Genomic DNA, 12,673 nt, shown 5'->3' on the forward strand with positions numbered 1-12,673 from the left:
AACAACACGGAAATACATAAAACAGTAGATTCAATGTTCATATTATCAGAATAAAGTACTTGAAAATGTATAATCTACACTTAGCACAACGAACATATTAAAAACATAGTTCCATTGTTCGTCATTGTGCAGGAGCTCAATGAGATTTCGGTGCCCTCCTTTTTTGCTGTTGTTTGGTTTGTCATTGTATTTTGACTATCGTTAGATAGATAGATTTATTCGTGCATATATATATATATATATATATATATATATATATATATATATATATATATATATATATATATATATATATATATATATGTCATAGTAACAAACCAAATATCTCGTAAAATTATAACACAGACTGATTAACAAAGTATTAGTGATGATATCTATACTAAAGCACAACATCATTAGAATGCTTTTGATACATAGGTGCGTTAATAAAGATTTAATTCAATGTGACAAATATATAACACAGGATAACCCTTTAAAGTTATTCAACTTATTTCCAATGGGGTCCATCGTTAATGGAATATTTCCATGTTAGTATACATTGCCACGGTCAAATGCCAAAATGTTTTTACTAGTGTTGTCACCTGTCTTGTTGGGCCTCTGACGATGAAAGGGAAATAATCGCTGCGTGTAGTTTTAAATACTATACGTGTATGAAAAAAACGATTTGATTTTGGCCGTTTTGACCGAACTTACTTGAAGGCGGTGTCGAAGTTAATTACTCCAACCTGGACTCTCTTTCCTGTCTGCCGGCTGAAAATATGTCTGCATATCACCGCCCTGATGCTAAAAATTTGCAGTCCCTTAGGGACATGGCAAATAAACTCCGGATCGACAGCATTAATGCAACACAAGCAAGCAATTCTGGGTGAGTGTCACACCATAAGTTTTAACATTTTCACAAATTATGTTGATGCATTTTTTGTGTAGTCATTTTGACCATGCAATTTTCATCATCGCTGGGACGGAAGTACTGCTTCTTCAAACCTGAAAAATAGTCTATCGTTTATTTTATTTCAAGAGATTGATGCATGTAAATGTAGAATATCTGTAACTAGTGTCAGACATGTCAGGTAGTCCAAATAATTGTACGTTGACAGATTTTTTTTAGATTTTGATATGGCAAATCCTTCACGTACAAATTGTTAAGTATCAAAAGTGGGTAGTTGTTCCGATCAGGATTCCGGGTTAAAGCATATAGCGTCTATAAAATATCTTAAAAACAAGAAATATTACCAGATAATGTTATTTTATATTAGTTCCGTACACAAAAAATAAATATCCAACTTATAATTATGAGTTTGACGGCTTTTCTTTATTTCATTCTGTCGAAACATAACGATATATACATGAAGGGCACCTGCAAGGCTTCAGGGCACAGTTTTAAATCGCTCGGAACATTTCGGCCATGGCCGAGTTGTTACGATTGTATAGAGAGGTCTATCTCGAAGCTTTGTCGGAGGAGGCCGAGTTATTACAATTGTATCGAGTTGTTCCCCTTCGCATAATTGTTGTTTGTGCCAGTCAACTTTCGTTTTATTGGAAAGGTAAACAACTTGTTTTTATGCATTAAATGCTTGTTTAGTGCAAAATAACATTTCACTTACATGGTAAAATATGAATATTACTCTTCTTTATGATCAATTTCAACAATAAAATACTTCACTTAAAACAATTTCAATATTTTTAAAACACCCCAGTTTTTTGCACATTCCCGTTAAGACGTTAGGGATTCAGGGCTTTTTCTATAGTACCCACGGGTCCGACTATTGGACCCATTTCCAAAGCAAAATATAAGATATTTTTCCCAATCTTCAGAAAAAAATCCCAATAAAAAAAAAAGATCTTTTTTTTTTTTTTTTTTTTTTTTAAGAAAGTCTTTATACCTGTACTTGTTTATTTTCAACATCCTAATAAATTATGTGATGTAAAGTTATTATGATAATTGAACTCGGAAATCATTGATTTTCATCACATTCAGAGATCAGTATGAAGTATTATCTGTCATGATTTATTGCAATAGATATTTACACCCCAAGGATTGATATTTCAGCAATTTTGGGTCTTTTAAAGGGAAAATAAACTAATATTAAATCATTTCCTAATTCGCAGGAGACAAGACAGCTTTTTCTTTTAACTGTAAAATTTCCCAATTTTGGCATTTTAACGACGCAAAATTTCCCAAAATGTCTAGGTTTTTTTTCCCAAAATGGGCAGAAAAAGCCCTGGGATTGGAAGAATCCCGTATAACATGTCTATTATATTAGACTAACATGTCAGGGTGATGCCATTATAAGCACAGTTACTTGGTATTTGGACTGCATTTTTTGGCCAGTCGAGCGAGGGTGATCTCTTGGACTGAGAATCATAAAAAAATGTGTTTTAGTATTCTATGATACACATAATAAATAAGCAATAAACTTTTGGTCGTTTATTTTTATACATTAAATATTTTGAAATTTCATACAATCTTTATCATTCACAAGTTATGAAGGTTAGCAGATTTCAGATTGAGACATATGTATGGAAACAAGCTCAGATCTACAAGATTTTTTCGATAAAACAACTGTATACGTCGCATGCATGTTCAGAAAAAAGTTATCTCCAAGGTGCAATCGCTCAACAAGCACAAACTAGACGCGTGATCGCAATTTTCTTTAATAAATCTGCCAAGAATACTCTTTATTTACCGACTCACAGATCCTCGCCAGTAATTTTGACTATGCAAACCGGCCGGACCCGGCATGCGCTTTTCAACTTTACGCGCGAACGGGAACCGGGGATATGTTTACCTCATGACTGGAACCCATCCGCGCGTAGAGCCAAAAAGTGCATGCCGGGTTCGGCCCTTGTGCATACTCAAAAGTACTTGTGATTCGGTATATAAACATTCTTGTCTCTTTTATTTATATTTTCATTTAGGCCTAATAAAAAAAATACATTTGGTTCGGGTAACCCGACCCTACCTACGGAATAGGCGCCGACCCTAACTAAGTTTAAAACCTTAAATTACCTGTACAGAAGATAACTTTAACACCATTTCGCTAGGATAAAAAATGACATTCTTATATAAACCTAATAAAAATAAAATAAAAAAATAAATAAAAAAGAAGCCTACCTACCCTACCTATTTTTGAAAAGGCTTATACCCTAACCAAACAATAATTTTTTTCTAGGCCTTATCAAAAATAAAAAAAATATTAATTGTAATTTATGAAGTCATTTGATTCTGTGTGGCATTGATTGCTAACATCACTGTTTCATCACTCACAGACTGTGATTAATTTATTTGCCATTGGTAAAAAAACAAGTGGCCAAAAAACTTACTTGCTAATTTGTCAAAACTAATTGTTTTTTTAAATCATCAAATCGTATGGCTTTCAATGTTTATTTGGTTTAAACAAGTTAAATTTACAACTCATGTGGTGGATGATATGCATAATTTGACAATAAATGTACAACTGGGTAAGAGACCATTATTCTTCACTTTAATTAACACTTCAACTCCAAGTCATTATACCACATAGTAAATAATTGTTCTTTAAGATAAATGGCAGAGCAATACAAAGGTATATAATAGAGCAAAACTGTTCTGTACACTGACAACGATTTAATTATGACCAACAGTTCTCCTTTCACTTTCATTAAATTGACTGGAAGCAAATGTTACACATTATAACTTCTTTAAATTTTAACTGATAAATATAATATATTTGAACAAAACAAATAAAATATCAATTTTTATTGTTTAGCTTTGCCATTGTTGTTTTTCAAAGCCATCATAGTAAACGAAAACTGCAAAGGTATCTGTTAATTTACATAATGGGCGGAGTGATTCACATCATTGAGTTTGACTGCTGCTAATTGGCACAGTTATTGATCAGAACTAGATCCATAATCACTTGTCTCTTCAGGCGTTGATTTCTCTTGACATGTGTTGTATTACTTAAATTGAAACACACATTAATGGAATAGAAATAAACATTCATCACAGGGCTTGCGGCTCTGAATCGGAGCGCATATCGCTTTTTGATAATCTTAAATTTCGGTAAATCTGACTTCACTTTGGTCTTTGAAAATTCTGATGTCTCCACAGAGTAGAAAAATCTACATGATGTATCAACAGACATTCTCAGGATTGTGGGAGTATGCCACACATGCTGGCATGTGCAAACACACTGGACAGTTGCACGATCAATTTAATAATGCAGAAATAAATTGCTCATCACTGAAACAATTTTGGGAGGTTACCATTATTTTTTTGAATAATTAAGTTTTGAGCTTGGAAAAAAGTGACTTGCTAAGAATATCAAGTGCCTCAGCATGAAATTCTACTTGCATTTTCTGAATTTGACTCACATTTAGCAAATAAGCGACTGCTAAACATTAACCCTGAATGGGTATAGACATTATATCTCTTATAAGCATGCCCTTTTCTGTTATTGATTCCCATGTACTGATAGTTCCTTCAATGGTCTTTTTTCAGCTGCTGTTATAGCCACTAACTAACCATATTCTCTAGGACAAAAAAAATGCATTTGCCCCAATTTGAATGTTTAATTCCCAAAGAATCCTTTAAGAATCTTTTTCCTTGCACAGTCATTGGAAAAAAATATCATGATCATTGTATCTCTAACTGTTATAAGAAAGAAGTACCACTATTTTCCTAAGAAGCATGCATTGCTCTGCAAGCTCACACCTATGGTTTGGTACTGCATGGACGCAAGAAAAGTTGGAATCAGTGACAGTTTTTGAAAACCTTTGCTTCAGCCATTTATTTATACACTGCTCTTCTTTCCCAGCCACCCCACGTCATGCGCTTCAGCGGCTGAGATCATGTCTGTACTGTTCTTCAACACTATGAGGTACAGCACGACATTTCCCCGCGACCCAGCCAGCGACAGATTTGTCATGTCCAAGGTAGGTTCTGTGTAGAGGTGGAGGTCTTTTGTTTGGCCTTAGTATGGTTTGTGAATGTGAGTTGTACATACATGTTTAAACTACAATTAAACACAAGTTTCAGTTACCCCCCATTCATTTGATTTCTTCGTTAAGGTTGTAAAGGGCATCAAAGAACAAGTTATATAAGTTGCTATTGAATGAATCGCTTTCAGTTGACTTGGACAGTATTTTTTAATTTGCAAATTACAAATTACTATTAAAGCATCCCTCTTTGATTGCTCTCTTTTTATAAAACAGGTATTGAGATTCATTTTCTGGATTATTAGATATGATTGAATATTTTATAAACTTTATCATCAATTTCCCAAGTTATTAAGTAGTTGTTTTTATGCCCCCGAAGGTGGGCATATTAAAATCGCACCGTCCGTCCGTCCGTCCGGCTCTGTAACTTTCCCTTGTATGGACAGATTTTAAAATAACTTGCCACATGTGTTCCACATACCAAGACGACGTGTGCCGTGCAAGACTCGTGTCCCTACCTCAAAGGTCAAGGTCACACTTAGTGTTTATTCACAATGGAGTGCTGCATATAAGGACATAGAGTATAGGTTGTCGTGTCCGGGCTGTAACTTTCTCTTGTATGGACAGATTTTCAAATAACTTGCCACATGTGTACCACATATCAAGATGACGTGTCTCGTGCAAGACCCGTGTCCCTACCTCAAAGGTCAAGGTCACACATAGTCTTTATTCACAATAGAGTGCTGCATATAAGCAAAGAGTATAGGTTGTCGTGTCCGGGCTGTAACCTTCCCTTGTATGGACAGATAATAAAATAACTTGCCACATGTGTACCACATACCAAGACGACGTGTCGCGTGCAAGACCCATGTCCCTACCTCAAAGGTCAAGGTCACACTTAGTGTTTATTCACAATGGAGTGCTGCATATAAGGACATAGAGTATAGGTTGTCTTGTCCGGGCTGTAACTTTCCCTTGTATGGACAGATTTTAAAATAACTTGCCAAATGTGTTCCACATACCAAGACGACGTGTCGCGTGCAAAACCCGTGTCCCTACCTCAAAGGTCAAGGTCACCCTTAGTGTTTATTCACAATGGAGTGCTGCATATAAGGACATAGAGTATAGGTTGTCGTGTCCGGGCTGTTACTTTCTCTTGTATGGACAGATTTTAAAATAACTTGCCACATGTGTTCCACATACCAAGACAATGTGTCGCGTGCAAGACCCGTGTCCCTACCTCAAAGGTCAAGGTCACACTTAGTGTTTATTTACAATGGAGTGCTGCATATAAGGACATAGAGTATAGGTTGTCATGTCCGGACTGTAACTTTCCCTTGTATGGACAGATTTTAAAATAACTTGCCACATGTGTTCCATATACCAAGATGACGTGTCGCGTGCAAAACCCGTGTCCCTACCTCAAAGGTCAAGGTCACACTTAGTGTTTATTCACAATGGAGTGCTGCATATAAGGACATAGAGTATAGGTTGTCATGTCCGGGCTGTAACTTTCCCTTGTATGGACAGATTTTAAAATAACTTGCCAAATGTGTTCCGCATACCAAGACGACGTGTCGTGTGCAAAACCCGTGTCCCTACCTCAAAGGTCAAGGTCACACTTAGTGTTTATTCACAATGGAGTGCTGCATATAAGGACATAGAGTATAGGTTGTCGTGTCCGGGCTGTTACTTTCTCTTGTATGGACAGATTTTAAAATAACTTGCCAAATGTGTTCCACATACCAAGACGACGTGTCGTGTGCAAAACCCGTGTCCCTACCTCAAAGGTCAAGGTCACACTTAGTGTTTATTCACAATGGAGTGCTGCATATAAGGACATAGAGTATAGGTTGTCATGTCCGGGCTGTAACTTTCCTTTGTATGGACAGATTTTAAAATAACTTGCCAAATGTGTTCCACATACCAAGACGACGTGTCGTGTGCAAAACCCGTGTCCCTACCTCAAAGGTCAAGGTCACACTTAGTGTTTATTCACAATGGTGTGCTGCATATAAGGACATAGAGTATAGGTTGTCGTGTCCGGGCTGTTACTTTCTCTTGTATGGACAGATTTTAAAATAACTTGCCACATGTGTTCCACATACCAAGACGATGTGTCGTGTGCAAGACCCGTGTCCCTACCTCAAAGGTCAAGGTCACACTTAATGTTTATTTACAATGGAGTGCTGCATATAAGGACATAGAGTATAGGTTGTCATGTCCGGGCTGTAACTTTCCCTTGTATGGACAGATTTTAAAATAACTTGCCACATGTGTTCCATATACCAAGATGACGTGTCGCGTGCAAAACCCATGTCCCTACCTCAAAGGTCAAGGTCACACTTAGTGTTTATTCACAATGGAGTGCTGCATATAAGGACATAGAGTATAGGTTGTCGTGTCAGGGCTGTAACTTTCTCTTGTATGGACAGATTTTAAAATTACTTGCCACATGTGTTCCACATACCAAGACGACGTGTCGCGTGCAAGACCCGTGTCCCTACCTCAAAGGTCAAGGTCACACATAGTGTTTATTCACAATGGAGTGCTGCATATAAGGACATAGAGTATAGGTTGTCATGTCCGGGCTGTAACTTTCCCTTGTATGGACAGATTTTAAAATAACTTGCCACATGTGTTCCACATACCAAGACGACGTGTCGCGTGCAAGACCCGTGTCCCTACCTCAAAGGTCAAGGTCACACTTAGTGTTTATTCACAATGGAGTGCTGCATATAAGGACATAGAGTATAGGTTGTTGTGTCAGGGCTGTAACTTTCTCTTGTATGGACAGATTTTAAAATAACTTGCCACATGTGTTCCACATACCAAGACAACGTGTCCTGTGCAAGACCCGTGTCCCTACCTCAAAGGTCAAGGTCACACATAGTGTTTATTCACAATGGAGTGCTGCATATAAGGACATAGAGTATAGGTTGTCGTGTCCGTGCTGTAACTTTCCCTTGTATGGACAGATTTTAAAATAACTTGCCACATGTGTTCCACATACCAAGACGACGTGTCGCGTGCAAGACCCGTGTCCCTACCTCAAAGGTCAAGGTCACACTTAGTGTTTATTCACAATGGAGTGCTACATACAAGGACATAGAGTATAGGTTGTCGTGTCCGTGCTGTAACTTTCCCTTGTATGGACAGATTTTAAAATAACTTGCCACATGTGTTCCACATACCAAGACGACGTATCGCGTGCAAGACCCGTGTCCCTACCTCAAAGGTCAAGGTCACACTTAGTGTTTATTCAAAATGGAGTGCTGCATCTAAGGACATAGAGTATAGGTTGTCGTGTCAGGGCTGTTACTTTCTCTTGTATGGACAGATTTTAAAATAACTTGCCACATGTGTTCCACATACCAAGACGACGTGTCGCGTGCAAGACCCGTGTCCCTACCTCAAAGGTCAAGGTCACACATAGTGTTTATTTACAATGGAGTGCTGCATATAAGGACATAGAGTATAGGTTGTCGTGTCCGGGCTGTTACTTTCTCTTGTATGGACAGATTTTAAAATAACTTGCCAAATGTGTTCCACATACCAAGACGACGTGTCGTGTGCAAGACCCGTGTCCCTACCTCAAAGGTCAAGGTCACACTTAGTGTTTATTCACAATGGAGTGCTGCATATAAGGACATAGAGTATAGGTTGTCGTGTCCGGGCTGTAACTTTCTCTTGTATGGACAGATTTTAAAATAACTTGCCAAATGTGTTCCACATACCAAGACGACGTGTCGTGTGCAAGACCCGTGTCCCTACCTCAAAGGTCAAGGTCACACTTAGTGTTTATTCACAATGGTGTGCTGCATATAAGGACATAGAGTATAGGTTGTCGTGTCCGGGCTGTTACTTTCTCTTGTATGGACAGATTTTAAAATAACTTGCCACATGTGTTCCACATACCAAGACGATGTGTCGTGTGCAAGACCCGTGTCCCTACCTCAAAGGTCAAGGTCACACTTAATGTTTATTTACAATGGAGTGCTGCATATAAGGACATAGAGTATAGGTTGTCATGTCCGGGCTGTAACTTTCCCTTGTATGGACAGATTTTAAAATAACTTGCCACATGTGTTCCATATACCAAGATGACGTGTCGCGTGCAAAACCCGTGTCCCTACCTCAAAGGTCAAGGTCACACATAGTGTTTATTCACAATGGAGTGCTGCATATAAGGACATAGAGTATAGGTTGTCGTGTCCGTGCTGTAACTTTCCCTTGTATGGACAGATTTTAAAATAACTTGCCACATGTGTTCCACATACCAAGACGACGTGTCGCGTGCAAGACCCGTGTCCCTACCTCAAAGGTCAAGGTCACACTTAGTGTTTATTCACAATGGAGTGCTACATACAAGGACATAGAGTATAGGTTGTCGTGTCCGTGCTGTAACTTTCCCTTGTATGGACAGATTTTGAAATAACTTGCCACATGTGTTCCACATACCAAGACGACGTATCGCATGCAAGACCCGTGTCCCTACCTCAAAGGTCAAGGTCACACTTAGTGTTTATTCAAAATGGAGTGCTGCATCTAAGGACATAGAGTATAGGTTGTCGTGTCAGGGCTGTAACTTTCTCTTGTATGGACAGATTTTAAAATAACTTGCCACATGTGTTCCACATACCAAGACGACGTGTCGCGTGCAAGACCCGTGTCCCTACCTCAAAGGTCAAGGTCACACATAGTGTTTATTTACAATGGAGTGCTGCATATAAGGACATAGAGTATAGGTTGTCGTGTCCGTGCTGTAACTTTCCCTTGTATGGACAGATTTTAAAATAACTTGCCACATGTGTTCCACATACCAAGACGACGTGTCGCGTGCAAGACCCGTGTCCCTACCTCAAAGGTCAAGGTCACACTTAGTGTTTATTCACAATGGAGTGCTGCATACAAGGACATAGAGTATAGGTTGTCGTGTCCGGGCTGTAACTTTCTCTTGTATGGACAGATTTTAAAATAACTTGCTACATGTGTTCCACATACGAAGACAACGTGTCCTGTGCAAGACCCATGTCCCTACCTCTAAGGTGAAAGATACACTAAGTGTTTATTCACAAGGGAATTCTGAATATAAGGACATAATAGTGTAGGTTGTCAAGTATGGGTGGTGTATTTTTATGTTCAGAGGAAATTTAAAATAACTTGCCATATGTATTTGACACATAAAGGCAAGATCAACTTTTCATGTACTGACCTTGTTCGTAGGTCAATGTCACATTCGGGGGCATTCGTCACATACTGTGACAGCTCTTGTTATAATTTATTTTCGTAAGTTTTTAACTCACCTGTCACGTAGTGACAAGGTGAGCTTTTGTGATCACTCTTCGTCCGTCGTCCGTCCGTCCGTCCGTCCGTCCGTTCACAATTGCTTGTGAACACAATAGAGGTCACAATTTTGACCTAATCTTTATGAAACTTGGTCAGACTGATCATCTCTATAAAATCTAGGTCAAGTTCGATATTGGGTCATCTGGGGTCAAAAACTAGGTCACTAGGTCAATTAGTAGAAAAACCTTGTGAACACAATAGAGGTCACAATTTTAGCCTAATCTCAATGCAACTTGGTCAGAATGGTCATCTCTATAAAATCTAGGTCAAGTTCGATATTGGGTCATCCGCGGTCAATAATTAGGTCACTAGGTCAATTAGTAGAAAAACCTTGTGAACACAATAGAGGTCACAATTTTAGCCTAATCTCAATGCAACTTGGTCAGAATGATCATCTCTATAAAATCTAGGTCAAGTTCGATATTGGGTCATCCGCGGTCAACAACTAGGTCACTAGGTCAATTAGTACAAAAACCTTGTGAACACAATAGAGGTCACAATTTTAGCCTCATCTCAATGCAACTTGGTCAGAATAATCATCTCTATAAAATCTAGGTCAAGTTCGATATTGGGTCATCCGCAGTCAATAACTAGGTCACTAGGTCAATTATTAGAAAAACCTTGTGAACACAACAGAGGTCACAATTTTGACCTAATCTTTATGAAACTTGGTCAGACTGATCATCTCTATGAAATCTAGGTCAAGTTCGATATTGGGTCATCTGGGGTCAAAAACTAGGTCAGTAGGTCAATTAGTAGAATTACCTTGTGAACACATTAGAGGTCACAATTTTAGCCTAATCTCAATGCAACTTGGTCAGAATGATCATCTCTATAAAATCTAGGTCAAGTTCGATATTGGGTCATCCGCGGTCAATAACTAGGTCACTAGGTCAATTAGTAGAAAAACCTTGTGAACACAATAGAGGTCACAATTTTAGCCTAATCTCAATGCAAATTGGTCAGAATGATCATCGCTGTAAAATGTAGGCCAAGTTTGATATTGGGTCATTCACGGTCAATAACTAGGTCACTAGGTCAATTAGTACAAAAACCTTGTGAACACAATAGAGGTCACAATTTTAGCCTAATCTCAATGCACCTTGGTCAGAATGATCATCTCTATAAAATCTAGGTCAAGTTCGATATTGGGTCATCCGCGGTCAATAACTAGGTCACTAGGTCAATTAGTACAAAAACCTTGTGAACACAATAGAGGTCACAATTTTAGGCTAATCTTAATGCAACTTGGTCAGAATGATCATCTCTATAAAATCTGGGTCAAGTTCGATATTGGGTCATAAGCAGTCAATAACTAGGTCACTAGGTCAATTATTAGAAAAACCTTGTGAACAAAATAGAGGTCACAATTTTAGCCTTATCTTAATGAAACTTGGTCAGAATGATCATCTTAACATAAGCTAGGTCAAGTTCCATATTGGGTCAACCCAGGTCAAAAACTAGGTCACTAGGTCAATTAGTAGAAAAACCTTGTGAACACAATAGAGGTCACAATTTTAGCCTAATCTCAATGCAACTTGGTCAGAATGATCATCTCTATAAAATGTAGGTCAAGTTCGATATTGGGTCATCCGCGGTCAACAACTAGGTCACTAGGTCAATTAGTACAAAAACCTTGTGAACACAATAGAGGTCACAATTTTAGCCTAATCTCAATGCAAGTTGGTCAGAATAATCATCTCTATAAAATCTAGGTCAAGTTCGATATTGGGTCATCCGCAGTCAATAACTAGGCCACTAGGTCAATTATTAGAAAAACCTTGTGAACACAACAGAGGTCACAATTTTGACCTAATTTTTATGAAACTTGGTCAGACTGATCATCTCTATGAAATCTAGGTCAAGTTCGATATTGGGTCATCTGGGGTCAAAAACTAGGTCAGTAGGTCAATTAGTAGAAATACCTTGTGAACACATTAGAGGTCACAATTTTAGCCTAATCTCAATGCAACTTGGTCAGAATGATCATCTCTATAAAATTTAGGTCAAGTTCGATATTGGGTCATCCGCGGTCAATAACTAGGTCACTAGGTCAATTATTAGAAAAACCTTGTGAACACAATAAAGGTCACAATTTTAGCCTAATCTCAATGCAACTTGGTCAGAATGATCATCGCTATAAAATGTAGGTCAAGTTTGATATTGGGTCATTCACGGTCAATAACTAGGTCACTAGGTCAATTAGTACAAAAACCTTGTGAACACAATAGAGGTCACAATTTTAGCCTAATCTCAATGCAACTTGGTCAGAATGATCATCTCTATAAAATCTAGGTCAAGTTCGATATTGGGTCATCCGCGGTCAATAACTAGGTCACTAGGTCAATTAGTACAAAAACCTTGTGAACACAATAGAGTTCACAATTTTAGGCTAATCTTAATG

General features: G+C 38.1%; 1 protein-coding gene across 1 annotated transcript in view; it reads left to right on the plus strand.

Annotated features, from left to right (window-relative positions):
- The first annotated feature begins 694 nt into the window (after nucleotides 1-694).
- Nucleotides 695-12,673, plus strand: part of LOC128216848 (transketolase-like) — a 28,454-nt gene continuing 16,475 nt past the window's right edge. Inside the window, exons 1-2 of the mRNA XM_052923533.1 lie at nucleotides 695-865; nucleotides 4,800-4,917. Coding sequence (XP_052779493.1) covers nucleotides 759-865; nucleotides 4,800-4,917 — 225 coding nt within the window. The 5' untranslated portion in view covers nucleotides 695-758. The remainder of the gene's footprint in view (nucleotides 866-4,799; nucleotides 4,918-12,673) is intronic.

This window comes from Mya arenaria, chromosome 14 (assembly GCF_026914265.1).
Source record: "Mya arenaria isolate MELC-2E11 chromosome 14, ASM2691426v1".
In the NCBI taxonomy this organism is placed as follows: Eukaryota; Metazoa; Mollusca; class Bivalvia; order Myida; family Myidae; genus Mya; species Mya arenaria.